Source organism: Diadema setosum, chromosome 1 (assembly GCF_964275005.1).
Source record: "Diadema setosum chromosome 1, eeDiaSeto1, whole genome shotgun sequence".
NCBI lineage: Eukaryota > Metazoa > Echinodermata > Echinoidea > Diadematoida > Diadematidae > Diadema > Diadema setosum.
The window spans coordinates 42,040,715-42,058,930 of NC_092685.1; the positions used below are offsets into that span (position 1 = coordinate 42,040,715).

The 18,216-nt window shown below is 37.4% G+C and overlaps 1 protein-coding gene across 1 annotated transcript in view; it reads right to left on the reverse strand.

Moving 5' to 3' along the window:
• Positions 1-6,435: 6,435 nt before the first annotated feature.
• Positions 6,436-18,216, reverse strand: part of LOC140237192 (uncharacterized) — a 35,615-nt gene continuing 23,834 nt past the window's right edge. Inside the window, exons 9-15 of the mRNA XM_072317169.1 lie at positions 17,810-17,843; positions 16,335-16,478; positions 10,582-10,699; positions 9,923-10,042; positions 8,421-8,474; positions 7,733-7,834; positions 6,436-7,194 (exon numbers count right to left, since the gene is read on the reverse strand). Coding sequence (XP_072173270.1) covers positions 7,002-7,194; positions 7,733-7,834; positions 8,421-8,474; positions 9,923-10,042; positions 10,582-10,699; positions 16,335-16,478; positions 17,810-17,843 — 765 coding nt within the window. The 3' untranslated portion in view covers positions 6,436-7,001. The remainder of the gene's footprint in view (positions 7,195-7,732; positions 7,835-8,420; positions 8,475-9,922; positions 10,043-10,581; positions 10,700-16,334; positions 16,479-17,809; positions 17,844-18,216) is intronic.

The window sequence follows — 18,216 nt, forward strand, 5'->3', positions numbered from 1 at the left end:
GGTCATCACCGTGGCAACGGACATCCGGGGCTACTCTAGCCAAGAGAGTGTACTTCCACCGGTCACGTGCTTTCATATCAGAGTTTGTAGTAATGTTTTGTGAACGTGAACAATGTCTTGAATTTTCCTTCTCCTAGCTTGAGTGTGATGACATATTGTGTCATGTCTGTGTCTTGTTAAGGTCATAGGTCAGAGGTCAGAGCTACATAAAGTTTCTGCAAACAATCAAAGTGTATTAAGGTCCACATGTCACATGGGATGCTCTTACTTGTAGCAATAATTTTGCAGTGTATCGGTTATGAACGACAAGACATTTTGCTTGAAGAGAATTGCTTGTGGAGGAGATTGTTTGGTCATGTTTGCTTGCTTGCCCCATTCCCATTCTTAGGGCCTCTTTTGCCAGACATCGGATGCAAAGTGGGATCTGTGTGTATGTGTGTCAGTGTGTGTGTGTGTCATTGGTGCAAAACGTCATTCCGACAAGTTGTGGGGTCATGTGGACAAGGCTGAACCTCGTGTCGTAGGATCTAGGCTCTGTCAAATTTGACTTGTGTGCTTAAGTGACTGTCGATTCTAATTCTTCCCTTCTTCCACTTGTCATGTGATCACGAAGAGGATTTCAAGACTTCTAAATATCTTGCTTGCATTCTTCCATAACTGTAGAGTTCTGTCGAGCACTGAATGTACACACCTCTGTTTGGATCTCTCTGATGGGTTAACGGTTAATGACGTATCAATGTTTTTGTGTTGGGTGAAGAAAGGAGTGGCGTTCATACACTGCTGTGCTTCTGATGGTCAGCTCCAAATGGTTGTGACCCATATACCTCAATCAGTCGCAGTTCTATTGTCTGCTCCGCTTAATCCTTAAAGCCCCTGGTGAAGTTTGAGCAGGGAGAATGCCTTCTGCAAGCACTTTTTCTAAAATGGCTTCAGATGATGAAAATAATAAATGTAACTGTAAATCCATGTGTGCACTTGTGATATCAGTTCAAACATAGTAAGAACAAAATAAGCAAATAGACAAACTGAGAACATCATATGAAATATGCTCCCAATAGATAACATACTGTGAAATGTATTTGCATGAATATTCAGGTATTTGTCACAGTAAATCTGTCATTAAAATGGAAGACTGAAACTTTGGTCTTATTGTGGTTTTGTCAAAGATCCCACCCTTATGTTGGAGTGAAATCATGTCCTCTTTACGACCACCGTGTATAATTCTCACTGTATTTGGTATCTTTTTAAAATCTTTTCCCCAAAAGTCTCAGGCTGTAGGGCTGGGCACATTAATGCTCTCCCCTACTGCCCGTTTGTGAATTTCTATTTGATGTGTACATCTGATACTGTATTTATTGACAAAGCTTATTTATATATGCCATTTTTCTATTGATTGTACTGTGGAGCACTGCTTTGGGAGTGATCTTCTCTTTGGTATCTATGGCTCGAGAACTGAAATATGTGTATTTCTTACTTTTGTACATCTCATTATCTTATTCACTTAGCTTTTTTTTTTTTTTTTTTTGATTATTTGTACTACTGTGCAACACAGCTTCTGTAGTGAAACTGATAAAATGTTGCCCATATGCAAGTGATTTCCTCATCTTATTTATAACATGTGATACTGTTTTCCTGCAAAATTGTTTTACTTTCCTGCACTTTTAAGTTTATCACAGGAACAGCCTTGTTGTTGATGATTATTTCTTCTTTTCTTTTCCATGCTGATTATGATGATTCTAGATAACATGATCAAGACAGTTTAATGTTATAAAGCAATAATGAATCTTACTTTTGTGCTTCTAATAAACCAAGGAAAACATTTTTGATACGTTTCTGTTTGCAAATGTGACTTCATAATGTGCATATAATTTACTCATTGCAAATTCTGTCTGAAAATTGGGTCAGATTGGCATGTTTAACGGTTGTTAACACTAATTTCTCCAACCTTATCCGACCCTCCCCCCCCCCCATAATTTATAGGAAATATTGACAATGCATGATGGTACTAATGATGCATTACTCCGAAACAATAATATGGAGAAAGTGGGAACTGTATTTAATAACCCCACAGTGTGACACCACTTGAATTGCCGCAGACAGAATATACTTTCCTTTATTCGGTAGAAATTCTCGAAATCGTGATTCAAAGGGATCAGAATTTTAACTGGATTAAAAAAAAAAAAAGGAAAAAAATAAACACTGTTAATCTTTATCCCGCCAGCAAATGTCAAACATGATGTCGTTCTGCTAAGGCACAATAAATGTACCTTGTCAAGCGGCACCTGGAGAAAATCTAGCCATTTTCTCGACTTTTAGACAATTATCCTTTTGATCTGAAATAGCTTCAAGAACTCACATAGAGCTTGGGACATGAGACAAATGTTTGTATGCAAAATTGAACAGAGGTACTTACATGTATTTTGCACTGAATTACCTCCCTAAAATGTTTGCTGTTGAATTCAATTCTTTCAATTTACTACTGGGTCTGAGAAGTCTATATTATAAAGAACAGGGCTTGCATGTTTGTGTGATGATCTCCTTCTATCAACTACCTTTACACCACGGAGTATTCTTGCTGAATGTGAATTTGTGCACACTTCCCATACAATCCAAGCAATTTTTATGCCTATCATTGTACCCAGTCACCTGTATTAATAATGACCAAAAATGTTAACTTGACAATAATTTGACAAAGAAAATGTAAGTTCAAGATCAAGGAGCTTTGTAACTTCAAAGTTAACATACAGTGTATTTTTCAAAACTGAACGATGTTAACGATGTCTTCCTATGCATTCCATTGTGAAATTGATATTTTTAATTGAGGAATCAATTTCATACTTTTGTGATGTTGCTGTAAGTATTCATGACCAGTGCAAATATGTCATTGATAAATTTCACAATTTTAGTGATGGTTTGCTCATGTATTCCCTGTATTTAATGCCCTTTGTATATTTTGTACATTTTGTGAATTAAATGAACATTATCTGACCCTGAAGTATCTCCTGCAGTGAAGTTACCTAATTTTCATTTTGTGTCTTTTCTAGTCAATTCATGACCGTACAGGAATATACCAACATTTAGAGGGGGGATCAGGGAGGAATTTCACTCGGCTTGTGTCCCTCCAAGTTATGTTCTATGCACACAAGTATTTATATGACTGAACAGAAATAACAAGTAAGAAACAACACAGCATTTCTGGATTATAACATATGACTGAACAGAAATAACAAGTAAGAAATAACACAACATTTCTGGATTATACATGTAACATCAAACATTTAATATTCACCATATGGGAGAAGATTATAAAGTGCTTGACTTTTCCGAGATACAGAGATGGAGGGAGAGAAAGCTCCAACACACTCTCTTTGTTATACTGTATACGCCATATATTTCACGAGTCTAAATTTTCGCGAATCGGGAATTTGCGACGATTTCGCAAGTGGTTAAATTCGCGATTGCGGAGTCCTGTACTGAATGCAGAAGTGTACATGCGTACGTCACATTCACATTGGGATAAGAGTCAATATTTTCGCGTGTCTTTGATTTCGCGAATAGCACCTAACTCGCGAAATTCGCGAAAATAAAAGCCTCGCGAAATATTCGGCGTATACAGTATATAGCAAAATAGTTCCGTTATATGCCACATCTTTTCACATTGCCAAGATCTTAAAAGTGATGCATATTTGTGCATCATAATAAAATATTGATTTTTCACATCATGAGCAAACCTGAGTAATGCTGATGAGCATTATGTCAATAAGAGACCGTAAAAACTACATTGTGGTTACACATGTATTTGTATACATGAAATACATATATTATATTCATTAAAAAAGAAGAAAAGAAACTTGCATGAAAGACTTATCACTCTCCGAACTGGGTAGCATTTAATATTCCATCGCAAAGCACCGCAAATAGTTCCAATGAAAAAGGGTGAAGTCGTCATTTACCGCTATGTATGTTTGTAAACTGTACTTACTTTCAGATATAACCCTCTCACGTCTGGGGAAAGAAAAAAAAATACATGTATGTTGAAACCTCAATTTTCTCTATTAATCTCACATTAGTTAAAGTGTGCAACAAATGTTTTGCCAAAGTTCATGGTATCACTTGTGCAGTAACTATGTCAGTTTCTTTGCTTGTTTGTTAACAATCATACATTGTACTAGTCCTACATATCCATATTTGTGCTGCCCAATAGGCACTTACCCTAAAAGAATTAGCCATAACCCTTTTCATGCAGATTTTGTGGACATTTCATTGCAAAGAAGGGTCTTCATAGTTCTATTGCACTTACAAGACTTACAGGCAAATATAGTTCTCATTGATGAACAGTGAATTCGGAAATAGTCTGACCACAAGCCAATGAGCTAATGTGGGGATGGGATATCATTTTCAAGGGCACATAGGTTTTTCTCTAAATTGTGGAAGGGACACTGCCCTGAAAGATTCAGCATCGCAGGTTTTGGAGTGTTGCTAATTCTGGGTCAGAGCTGACTGGATGGCACAAGATAAGACAATATCAAACTCTTATACACTGTACACGTACTGTCATCATTGCTGTCATGCAATGACAGTAAATTCACTATGAATTCGCTACAAAAATTGTTCAGAACTCCATACTGGTCAATAAAAGAAAGCACGAAAAAACAAACCACTGTCCACACACCAGTTTACAGACAAGTACCAGGCATCAATCAATCAAAGCGATTTACTTAATTTCATACCTCCAAATTCCTTCATACCAGACTGAGCTGCCGCTACACTGCTTTTTAAGACTAATCATGTTCAAAGCTTTTACAATGGATCTCAAAAACATTCACAAGATTAACAAATGACAAGCTTCCGATGATTTTAATCACTCCGCCCTTGAAGTGACATTGTCACAACATTTGCTCTCACAGAACAGTTCCTTTTTCTCTTCAAGCAAGTATCTTTCGAATATGTACATGTAGGCATTCTGACAGGTTTTTTCTTTATCTTTATATATCATGTGATTTGATTCTAAGATTCCATAGGAACACTCATGTCAGATTACGAATTGACTTTGAGCATATAAACATAAACAAAAAGCAACATCAGACCTCTTACATATACACTGTACAATTTGTCACAGCTTATCTATATTATTAACCATCCAGATAATTACTTTAATGTCAACATTCAAATGTACACTTGCTATGTTGACAGAGACAAACTTATCACAAGTTATCAGTCTAGCACATACACCACAGCAGGTATACAGCACGCAACTCTGAGAGAACCATTAATTCAATAATATCACCCACTCGAATGAAAGTCCATGACGGTGTTCCTCATCCAGAACAGTAAGAAACAGTAGCAGATTTATGGATATGTTACATTGTATATACACATCAAAACTTGCATGAACTCTACACTGTATATACAACTACAATAATTCAAGCAAATCGTATACTATATATTAGCAATGGTTAGCTACACATCTCTACTGCAGCACACAAGACATTGCTTATTACACCTGTATTTCATTATCATGTACAAGGACCTGAACTGAATATTTAAACTATTATTATATAATCATTAATGCTTTCGTCAACTGCTTCTTGTTGAACAGTCTGTGTTGGTTGCTGTTTTTTTCTCTTCCTTACCCCAATTTCAGACTTAACGGTTGACTGAGTGTACACAATACAATAACAATGTAACATAAAATACTAAAAGTACCAAAACAATTACATAATGCCTTATGTTACAAAAACAAACAAACACACGCAACAAACAGAAAAGAAAGGGGCTGACAATATGAAGCATGAACACATAAATATTCATTCATGGATACACAGAGAGAAAACAAAAAACTAAACAAACAGATGGATAGACAGACAGCTGGAAAGACAGACAAACAGACAAACAGAATGACAAGCACAGAGAGAGAGAGAGAAAGAGAAAGAAAGAAATGGCCAGGTGATGTATAGACAGCTGGACAGATAGACAACCAGACAGACAATCAGACACACATGAAGACAAGCATGGAGAGATAGAGAGAAAAAAAGAGATAAGCAGACAGGTAGACATAGTCAGACAGATGGACAGATGGAGAGACAGACAGAAAAACAAAGACAGACTTGATGGAAGAGAGAAAGATAGAGGTAGAGCTAAGAATTCAAGGAAGACACAACTTAGAATGGAATGAATGATTTACACATGATGGCCACCACAGAAGACATTACTCCATTTCATGAGAATACACAAGGTAGTCCAAAAAATCTTATTTTTATGATGCAGCAGGTTTTTGACATCTCTACTTCAGAAATCTAAAAAAAGAAAAATAAAGAAGAAAAATAAAAATGGATGGCATGCCGGAATGCGTCAAGTCAGCATACGTAATAGTGCATTAGATTAAAAAAGAAAAAAAAAAGAAAGAAAGATTAAAATGAACATGTGTTTGGAGCGGACAAATTCATTGATGCGTTTAACCCCAATGACCAGTCTGTGAAGTCATAGTGTAGGAGTGAAGTAAGTGAATGAGCTACACACACTGCAATGATCTGGTAACAAAACAAGACGAGCAGATGGTTAATTTTAGAGTCGGGAGTTGAATAATGCTCCTGTATGAAAGCTGCTTTATGAAACTGTACAAAGACATACATATATATGACATAAAACACACACACATGGACACATAAATTTTGTATATATACAGGTACAACATACATGCATGTGTATATACAATGCAAACTTCAGATGTGAGCTCTATTCACAAGTTGAAAACCATTAACAACCTTCCCTCCTCACCGAAAATTTTATCTGAGCTTTCAAACAGTGAAAATGGTTCAGTCTCATGACTCATAAGTTGCATGCATGCATTAAATCTGTTGATCAAGCTAAAAGCTGAGAATGCGTACACTTCTAACGCTCTAAATTCCCATAAATAGATTTTTAAAAATCAGGCCACAGGAAAGACACAAACATCTCAAACACTATAAATGACCCATAATCAAATCTAAACAATTCCCCGTCTAGCACTGTCTTGATGCCGAGTACATCGAGCCCTTGGCCAGCCCGTACTCTGGTCCCGTGCGGTTATCTGGATCTGGTCCCACCGTCAGGGAAGGATCGCGCCCAGTTTCCTCCATGGGCCCACTCACGTTGTCCCGGTCGGGACCCTGGGATAGCTCAGTGTTTGGTCCTGTCTCAGCCACATAATTATCCCTGAAATAATATCGAAATCAATCAATAAATTTCAGTTCAGTTATGAAATCAACAATACACTTATTATCTGTATGTCACAGGATTGACCATACAAATTTTTATTTTTATTCAGATTTACGACACAGGAAAGATCTTCATGAACTCAACTACAGATATTCTGTATGCTATTACATGATATGTGGGCTTAATTCATGCCTGAAACTAGCAAAAAACAGAATTCTTTCACCGGAGAAACAGAACATCTGGTTTGGCTGATTGAACTACCCAGACTGATAGCAGGATAAGAATATGACTGAAAGCACGACATTGACAATGTCATGTGTAGAAAGTAAAAAGTACTATAGTGCAGTGAGCCCCAAATGTGTTGAGGATATATTCATTGGAGCCCGGGTTCCAATGGGCAGAGTTACTTTAAGTATACAAATATGCAAATAAAATGATAATCATATTTAAAACAACAAAAACCAACCAACCAACCAACCAAACAAACAAACAAACAGACAAAAAAGATTCAGTGAATTCCCGAGAGTTGACTTACAGGAGGTTGTCCAGGCTAGGCCCCTTGGGGAGTGTCGGGTCGGGTCCCACGGCCCCTGTGCTGGAGGAGTAGGAGGGTGGGGTCACAAGAACTCCTCCACTCCTGGTTATGAGGGAGACCAGATTTAGGGGTCAAGAGAAAACATGCAAAATAATGAATTAGAAATAGTATAAAATAATAGAGTGTGAGATCCTTTTGACATTTTCAAGACTTTGGCTGTTGACGCATAAAGTTTAGGGCTATCACAAAACCTATGGTACATTGTAGGTGGAAACTTATCTTTAAATTTTTTTCAATTGCTTTTTTTTTTTAATCATTACTTACAGCACACTTGTCATGTCATCCATTTTCCTGGCAATATCCAACCAACAATATTCTGGGCCCCGTTTTATCAAAAGATAAAATCGATCATAAATTCCCTTTACCACACAGGCTGCCACAGACTTATAATAGAAATCAACTACATGTATATAATCAATTATAGCTCTTCATAAAACAGGGCCCTGGTATAGTTTTTGATGGCATAATCAAACTACAACATTGATATCTAATTTGATGCTTGCAAATATATGCATGTATTCCGGCAGTCTAGTGAATGTCCACTACAGTATGGGCAGAGAAGTTAAGCAGCATAAAGAGAAGACGGGGTATGTGGGGGGACGGGAGGGGAGGGAGTGTCCCTACTTACCTCGGCTGTTTCCTTGGAGATTTCTTGTTCGGAGATTTCATCTCTGGTTGGGCTCTGAAACAGATTCACACAAAGTACAGAAACCATCACACAACAACTGGACGCCTTATCATTCTTGCACCAGCTATAATCGTTCCAGATAAGACTAAACCCTATATGTGTTTTCTGCTTGCTGTTCCTGCTCACATCACAAAAGGAAACATGGGGCTCTGCAAGACATACATGAGCCAAGATTACCTCCAGAAGATGACAGGGCAGCATGCACCAAATTAATCACATGTTGCAACCAGAGGGGAGGAGTCAAATTCATAATCAGCAAGCGAAGAGTGTGGTTCACTTCACATGCACTGCTCTGCTTGAGCGGCAGCTGTCACTGTTGAAAGCTTTGTTGGTCTGCTTAAATTGAAACAGCACGTTTCAACAAAGTCTTATCACATGGCCAAAATCTCTCCGTGGACTTGGGACCCTCATTAATCTATGCTCTTCTGATAAGCTCAGTGGTGGCAATCCCCTCCTGAGATACCAATCAATTATTGAAGGATTCTACTTCCTACTCATTAAGCATTACTTCCCGACTCGGCATAAACACTATTCCTCTTTCAATTTCATCTCAGCTATCTTTCAAATGTTGTCGAGATGTTAGAATCATGATGTAACTTTTATTTAGCAATACTAAAAGATAAGAACATGTGTCATCTTGAGCACCCCTGCTATATAAACCATAAAATCCAGATGCAGAGCATGTATCAGGGCAATTACCCCCCCGGCTAAATTACAGTGATAAGGTTAGAGTAAAGATTAGGATTAGGTTTAGGGTTAGAGTTTGGGTTAGGGTTAGAATTAGGTTCAGGATTACGATTAGGGTTATGGTCAGGGGGAAGGGTCCCGGGTAATTGCCCAGGGGGTAATTGCCCTAGACCCGCAGAGCAACCTCGTAGGAAACTGAGGATTTCTACTCTGCATTAACCACCTCTCCCTCACAGTGGTGCAAACTGACTGGGACCATGAGGGCCACATGAACGCCTACAGAGAATTTCATTGCTTGATGCTTACAATTTTCCTGTGTAGGACCTACACACATACAACTGTACATCTTTCATTTCATACACACATGCATTCACCCACACAAATGTCAACATGTGGGTAATACAGTGTGCTCCTGTTACAACCAACAATGTTACAACAAAATTTCATTCCAACGAAGTAAAAATTTAGGTCCCCAAATTACTATCTATATATCTTTATATACTTTATTTGTTCAACTACAGTGTTTGTATACCGACATTTCCATATAATGAAAGGAAACTGCCTGTTGCTCATGAGTTGCTCAAGTTGCTTACTTACTTTAACTTTGTGGCTACAATGATACTTAAAGGTTGCTTTTCATTGCCTTCAATGTTCTTGTCAAGTGAGGGCTCCCTTCAACTATTTTACATCAACCGTCCACAGAATGACTGACGGCCTCTGGTTCCTTAAAGGAACACCATGGCCGGGGGCCTAACCTCGTGGCCCGCTTGGCAATGACGGGGCCCTTGGGTCCGTAGGCATTCTGCATCAGATTCTTCAAGGGGGATTCCAGCTCCTGGGCCTTGGGTGCTTTCTTGCCTCCTTTCTTCTTATCCCTGCATGAGATCAAAGGTCAAAGGTTGTATGAGATAACAACAACTTCTTACAGGGGGACTGTATCTTTACGCACATTCACATTTGAATTCCTATGGTATTAGATACCACTGTACATGTACATTCTCATTGGTGAAATACCATGATAATAGATATTGTGGTAATTCATTTGGTACAGTGCTTATTCATGAAATATCTTCGGATTTCTGGTAAGCACTGCGCAAAGCACAGAAATTTCCACTTTTCTAGCATACTGCAAAACCAGAAAAATTCATGTCATGAAACTTTTGCAAATTGAAGCCGATGACCTTTTTCACTGCATGAAGCCTTTGCAAATCCCCACTGGCATTCAGTGCAATGTATAGACAAAACACTTTTGTGCGCATTCTACTTTCGTGAATCCTGGCTCCTTGCAAATTTTGCAAAAGTCTCATACACATGACAATTTTGAGCTTTACGGTATTAGTTGTACATGATTTATTTGGGTTTTATATTTCACTTCTGCTACAAGAAGTTCTTGGGACTGTCATTAGAAACTTACGCAGTGGATGTCTTGCTCCCGCCAGCGGAGGTCACAGTAGAGGCACTGGTCCCAGCTGCGGATGTTGTGGTCGTACTCGTCGTCCCCGACGACGGGAAAGTGACCTCAATGCTCTTGGCTAGTGGACAGATGAGAGAACATTCAAATATACATCCATCAAATCTCATGATGACACTGGTAGTTTTTTTCTTTCTTAAATTATGAGTAGCGTCCAGTCTGAAATACATGTGCCCAAGTCTGCTCACTCTCATGGTGTTTTACACCTCTCTTATTTGTTTGATTGGTAGCAAAGTTGCAAACAGATGAAGATTGAGTTCTGCGAGATTGTCATGGACATTTGGCAGGTACACCTATCTAGTATCAGTGAACAGTTATGGAATATATCACACAGATTGTCAACATAATTATCTGCCCCCTTAAAAACAAGAACTGCATCACTTACTAAATTTGGCACACTATGCCCAAGTGCAGCAGTACAATTGTGACACAAAGGAGAGGTTGACAATCATATTTATCCCTCTAGTTTGACGCTTTTTAGCAGTGACTTTCTATATCAGATACTTTCTTCCTTTCCTTGCAAGAATTTCATCACATTGGGTAGCTTTTATAGCAGGTTTTCTATCATCTTCACTCTCAATTGAACTTATTTAGGGGAAATCTCAAGGCATAAAATACAATTGTATGCCCCCCTCCCCTTCTGCCATCTTTCACATCATTACTGATACAATGTAAATTACCATCCTTTACCCACCATACTGCTTAAAAACAAAACAAGTTTCAAAATGAATTGAAACAACTGGAACAGCTACAAAATGTTTGCATGCATAGTCAAGACTGGTCTACAACAGAGAAATAATGCACGAAGGGAACAAACAAATTTCTATGCTGATAAAGACAATATGGCTTTCAAAGCGATTTAAAGCATGCATCCTACATGAAACAATATTCCCAATCGTGCAATAAACAACAACTACAAAAAACAACAGTCTGGAAATAAATGAAGGTGTCTATTGAAAGAATATGAGGTCAAAGTGAAGAAGGGTATACAAGTACAAAGTGGTCCACTGCAAGCATCAATGAGGGGGTTTATCTCCCCCTCAGCACTTACACAACGACAAGAAATGCATCATACAAAAATGGGATTTCAAAAACACAGCAAAACACTGAATCATGACCAATTCAATTGATAAAAATCACATGCAGATATAGAATTCACATGCCAGCATTTTTCTTTATTACTAACTTTGAAAAAATGATTTTACTACTACTGCACTAATGAAAACAAGATGAAAAATACATGGGTGAGGGAGATATTGTGCAAGGTAAACAATACTTTCAGGGGAATTTACCCAAAACATTTTCTGTGAATTCAGTAAATGCAGAAACAATCACAACAATTCAGTGAAGTTCAAGGAAGATTGGACAATCCATGTGAATTTGTAAAGCTTTTGTTAAATCCACATTAGGAAAATTCCACAAGATTTAATTCCTTTAATGAATAATACACATTACTTTGAGTTGTTACTGACTTATGATAAGGATATTTTCCAATCCTTTAGAAAGGAGGAAGTGACATGCTCTTTTATTTCCCTAGAAAAAAATTAATATATGTGGAATTAACTTTAGATTTTCTATAAATCACTCGACTGCTCTGAGATCACAAATTGTCCTGCCTTATATCCAGCAGTGAATGGCAAAATGATTAGACAAAAATTGTAAAAATCCATACCTTTGGAACAGATTGCTCCTTCAACTTTACTAATGTGCTCTTCTAACATTACTCTGTTCACTGAATTCACATTAATATTCAGGGTAAAGTTCCATATATATAATTATTTTTTTGCTTTTTTTTAAAGGCTGGATACAAACATATACACATGCAAAAAAACAAAACAAACAAAAACAACAACAACACCAGGAAAAGAACTTAACATTGATGACAAATGCAGATTTAAGGGAGTAAATGATGACTACATTGTAAATGCCACATAATATGCACATTCTTCATGTGCCACGGCATCTGCATGCATAAATTCACCTCATATATCATATAATGTATGATGCATCATGACAATTACAGTGGTTACAATAGCAGCAGCTGAATAACATACTGTACGAGCTGAAATTTTCGCAGTGGTTTTATTTTCGCGAATTTCGAGAATCGCCTTTGAACCGCGAAAATAACGTGTGAACAGATAAGCACAGTTAGACCTCGCAACCGCGAAATTAACAACACGTGAAAATGTTCTCCTAGTAGCAATTCGCGAAAATATCTGTACGCGAAAATTTCAGCTCGTACAGTAATCTGTCATCATTTTTAGTTCTTGACGTAGTTCCTGCATGCATGGATTCATTTCACATAGTCATATATGACGCATCAACTGCATAACCCCATTACATTTAATACTTGACAATTGCAACTTCTAAATCTTGTTACCATGGCGGCCACTCACTGGATAAAATAACATCAGCTGTCACCTTCATAGTTCTTGACATAAAGACTGCACGGTACTGAAACTAATAAATATTTTTAGTTTTCTTGAGGGAGATGGTTTCCTCATCTGGCATTATAACAGAGTGGTTGATATTTTTTCCACTGTTTCAAAGGTAGCTATTACAAGTGTATTAGGCCTATATAATGATAGTAATAACTATGCAAGCATGCTCGCCGAGTACTGGCAAGACGCTTCAATTGCAAACTATGCTGTGAGCCTTCTATATGATTTCAAATAGACCTACATAACTCCCCCTGCCCAAAACATGAGTTACGGGATTTATCGGGAGATTATTCATGAAAGCGCCATGACAAAACCTTTAATTTTATCAATACATAGGCTCAATTCGAAATATGAAGTCTTCAAGCACACACTGATTGTAGAGAAGCTGGTAGGGAGAATTTGGGAGTCATCTGAATCTAAACTGTAAAGAATGATATCTATTCACTGAAAAAAAAAATTGTTGGATACAAACACAGACAAAGTGAAAACTAAAACAAACACACAGAAACAGGAAAGGATGTGTGAAGCTACAAACGACTGACATAAAACAGATGCAGGGGATAGTGGTAATAATTTCCAGATGCTAATATTTCTTTTCACTGCAAAACTACAAATAGAATAATTAAACAAATAAAACGACACATTTTTACAAAATTGCTTATTAATAAAAAAAAAAAAATGTGCAAGAATGCGCAAATAATGTGCTTTCTCTTTTTTAGACAGGGAGCACAAACAATAACAATTTGAACACGGAAGTGAAACAAGGACAGCTAGATAGATGAGGAATGAAATTTGGCAAGCACAAAAAGGCTGAAATGAGCAAGCTTTTTAAGGTTTTACTCCTCCACACGACTGAGGAAATCAAATCACGGAAGGACTTGCTTGCGACAGATGTGGTGACCGACGAAGTGAAGGAGGTCTCCGGGAAAGTGACCTCGATCTGCCTTCCAGAGGTGCTGGTCTCCGCTTGGGCAACTGACCATTGAGAAATTGTGTGGTCAAGACATGGACATGACAATGTAAAGCCATAAAGTCATAGATCCCTTTTATGATACCATAATTTCAAAAGAGAGGCAAAGACTAAGTAACAAAAAAACACCCCCAATAAAAAAGAGTGGAAGAAAAAATCTCAAAGAGTTGATCATCACTACAGCAAAGAACTTCTAATCTCTATGGTAACATATATCATACATGCGCTCATTGAAAAATGGCGATACTCCAACAGAACACTGTCAGTAATATTTTATCACTTCTTATAACTGATTTTACAGCAAGGTAGAATTTCATTCCGGAAAATGACATCGCAGCCCAAAGTTCGTCAAAGTAACCCAATTGTTTGTTAAAGAATAACTCTACACACAATCCTGTGATGGTATACTGACAAATCACTAATAAAGAAGTAAATCCTTCCACATATTTGGAAAGTAAATATCTATTCTGCAGGGGATTATTGGGCATTACTATGAATTACATCAACAATGTCATTCAACCAACGCATTGGCAGCAGGGCGAATGCACTATCAATGTCAAAAAGGTTTTGGCTAATGCATCATTATCACTGATATCAATACATATGTACATTCAACAAACTGTTCCACTGTGGTACAATTTTCAACCACATCCTCTTTGCATTTACGACCTTGCAAAGCTTTACAAAGTCCATGGTCGAGGCAGTGCTTTATAACCCTCTGAATGAATGCAATCCCACATGAATGCCAAGACAAATGAATATCTGATACTATCAAAGAGCCCCAAATGCACAAGCAGGAAGGCTATAATCCATACGTTGATAGAAAAATTGCCACATAAGAAGGCTCATGCGTTTTATGGTACGTTATTCAAGCTAGTACCTGTGCAGTTCATCTTGCACTTCTAATTCCTTGCTAACGGTCAAATCTAAAAGAAAGTGTTTTGGATTTCTGTCGAGCCTTTCCAGTCGCTTCAGCCAGAGTGAACTCAGGAAGTTTGGACCAAGCAAATTGCAGTAATATCCTGTGCTACAACTTGGTACAAGGCCAATTATCACTAACATACAATGTGAACATATTTATGGCATGCCTCTGTGGGTGAACCATGCCAGAAGAACAATTTAATGAGTATTCAATTGTCAGGAAAAGTCTTTGTAAAACCCCTATTCAACAGAGATTTTTTTCTCATCGGTCACTTGTCAGAAGCAAAGTTCTTTGCTTCCCGCCACCAACTGAAGTGTATCGGATAGCAGTCTGACAAATCCGACTTGTGACGGTCGACTATAAGTTCACTGTCAGACACGCCGAGCGATGATCTGATGAGGTAAGATTGTCTGATGAGGATCACGCACGACATCTCTGTCACTGATCTGACAGTCGACCAACACAAGTTGGTTTTGTCAGGCTGCACACTTCGGTGGGTGGCTGGAAGCAACAAACTTTGCTTCCGACAAGCGACCGATGAGAAAAATCTCTGTGGAATGGGGGTATTATGGAGGTTTGTGTAAGATCTGACTGGTCTTTGAAGAAAGAGAGCCAGCAGGGCTAGTGCCCCATTTGTTTCAAAACATTTTCATGTGTGTGTGTGTGTGTGTGTGTGTGTGTGTGTGTGTGTGTGTGAAACAAATTGCAGATAGAAGTAGGCTGAGTAGAGCTGAATAGATTGTTCCGGTCAGTCTACATGATCCAATGTAATCAAATATGGGTATCTAATTCTCAAGGTTTTATCCAATACCATCAATATCTCTTACCACTAGATTGCAGATACTTCCTATGAGCACCTGAAGCATTTCAACTATGCAATAACTCTCAGGTCTGGCAATTTGTCGCAACGTAGTATCAGGAAAAAGAATTAAACAAGGTAGTCATATTGAGAATTTTAAAAAAAAGGAAAAGAAATTAAAACAGGCCATTTAAGAGAGAAATATGAACCCCATAACATGCGAGAAAAATGCATTAATGCACAAGATGCAAGAGGCTGACAGAAACTCAAATTGTACCCACTTTTCAACAAACACGTGCTTGGTCCAACCAAAGGTTTGTGTCTCAAGACAAAGCAGTCTGGACATTCAAGACTATTTTGTGCTCTGTGAAGGCAAAATCAATTCCTAGCTTTTTTTTTTTTTTTTTTTTTATTTCACAGTTAATACTACATGAAACTTGGATGTCAAGAAAAAAAATACAATATCTAGAATAATACCGCAAATTTTTCAAGTTGACTTTCAAGTGACTTAATCCTTGTAAAAAAAAAAAATATGCAGATTGTATTCATTTGTTTTTCCCTTACGTGATGAGCTTGGCATGGAGTCAGACTCCATCATCATCTTCAGGACCTCGATGGCACGCTGCTCGTTGTAGGACGTGCTGTCCACTGCCAGGTTGACCATGGCATCACTGGCTTTGGGCACTGCTTTCTTGACCTTGTCTCGGACTGTGACGTTTGGGGGTGTGAAGGGTGGGGGGGGGGTGGAAGAAGGAGGAGGAGGAGGGGAAGATAGAGAACAAAAAGGATGAACATTGGCATCAATACACATACAGATCACAGGACAAAATAGAGGACGAATTGCTGCTGTATTCATCATATTGCTAAATGATCTAATGTTCTGTGTTCTAATTGATACTTTGCTCAGCAGCTCCAGAGGAAAAATTTACCTAAGAATTTATCATCCTGTCATCCTTACTACATATTTTGGCACCTCAAAATTTCACAGCATTTCTTTCTGTGGAGAAAGATGTGACAGAACTGCTTAAATCCATTAAGTGTGCACAAAACGGGAGAGAAATTCACAAACAACTGCAAATTTTAGAGAAATGTCTACTTTTACCATCTTAGATGTTGCCAACTTAGTAATTTGTTACAGATTTAGCAATCACTAGGCTTTTGAAAATTTTGTGACTAAAACAAACAATATTATGTGAGCGAGCAACAAAGGGCTGAAATTAACAAGGAATTTTTACAGTCTTGTTTTTTCTTTAACCTTTGGAAACACTACACTGATTAGTAAAAAAATAAAATAAAAAGATACAACACCAGATCATAGAAATGTCGCTTCTTGGATTTCTCGGTTTTTACACTGAAGAACCAGTTCTATTAGCTTATTAGCTAATTGGCTAATTGATACCCAATTTCAACTACATTTGTATATATACATATTTTTTTTTTTACAATGTCATATATGTATCTTAATTGTAAAATGAACAATTTCAGCAGTTGAGCTGCATGTTCTTTTTATTGTCAATAAACCTATATTGAATTGACTTGAATTGAATTGAATTTGTTGTTGCTAGATTGTCTGAAATTCTGAGCGTACTATGAACAGAACAACGGGTGTTTCACTAGTGTTAAGAAAATGTATGACAGCCAAATGAAAAGCCAACTTACGGACACCATTATGAAAACGCTCATACAATTAACTTGAAGTCACATATTTCATTTTACTTATCTTAAAAACTAATCAATGTCTAATAAAGTAGGTTATGAGAATACAGCAAGTACATTTAAGGTCCATCTGAGTGTTAGGAGCAGTGGAAAAAAATACAGAATTTCTCTAAATTATCATTTTTGATCCAATATTTCATTGCAATTCATATCTTTCAGAATTCCACTATCATACACAATACACTTTATCAAAAGAAAGATAAAGGGCAGAAAACATGCACCCAATATTGCCACTCTGCAACCAAAATTACTGTTCTCGTCTTAAAATCACTTTTTGTATTAGTGCAGGAATGAAAACATTTCTGACATTCTTGTATACTCACTTTGCTTTTTCTTTGCCTCAGACATTTTAGATTGCTACAAAAACAAATGCAGAGAAGTTGCAAAGACATTATACATCAATGACTCAAATTATCCAATTCATTCAAAGTACTAGTGTGTGTGTAATACATTGTATGTCTGTATGAGTATATATCAAGTGTAGGTGTATGTATTATTTATATGTATTATTTTTTTCTCTCTTTCTCTTTCTTTCTGCTACTTTCTCTTACAGCTAATGCCAATGTTTTGAGATGATGTACAGTTGTATATTATAACAGGATACAAATATATTGTGGAATTTGATTGATTAAAAATACTTAAAGTGAAAACAAAGTTCTGGTAAGGGCCTGAGAACCCGTCTGGCACCATTTAATATTTGCTTGCAATATATCGAAAGAGTCTACAAAGA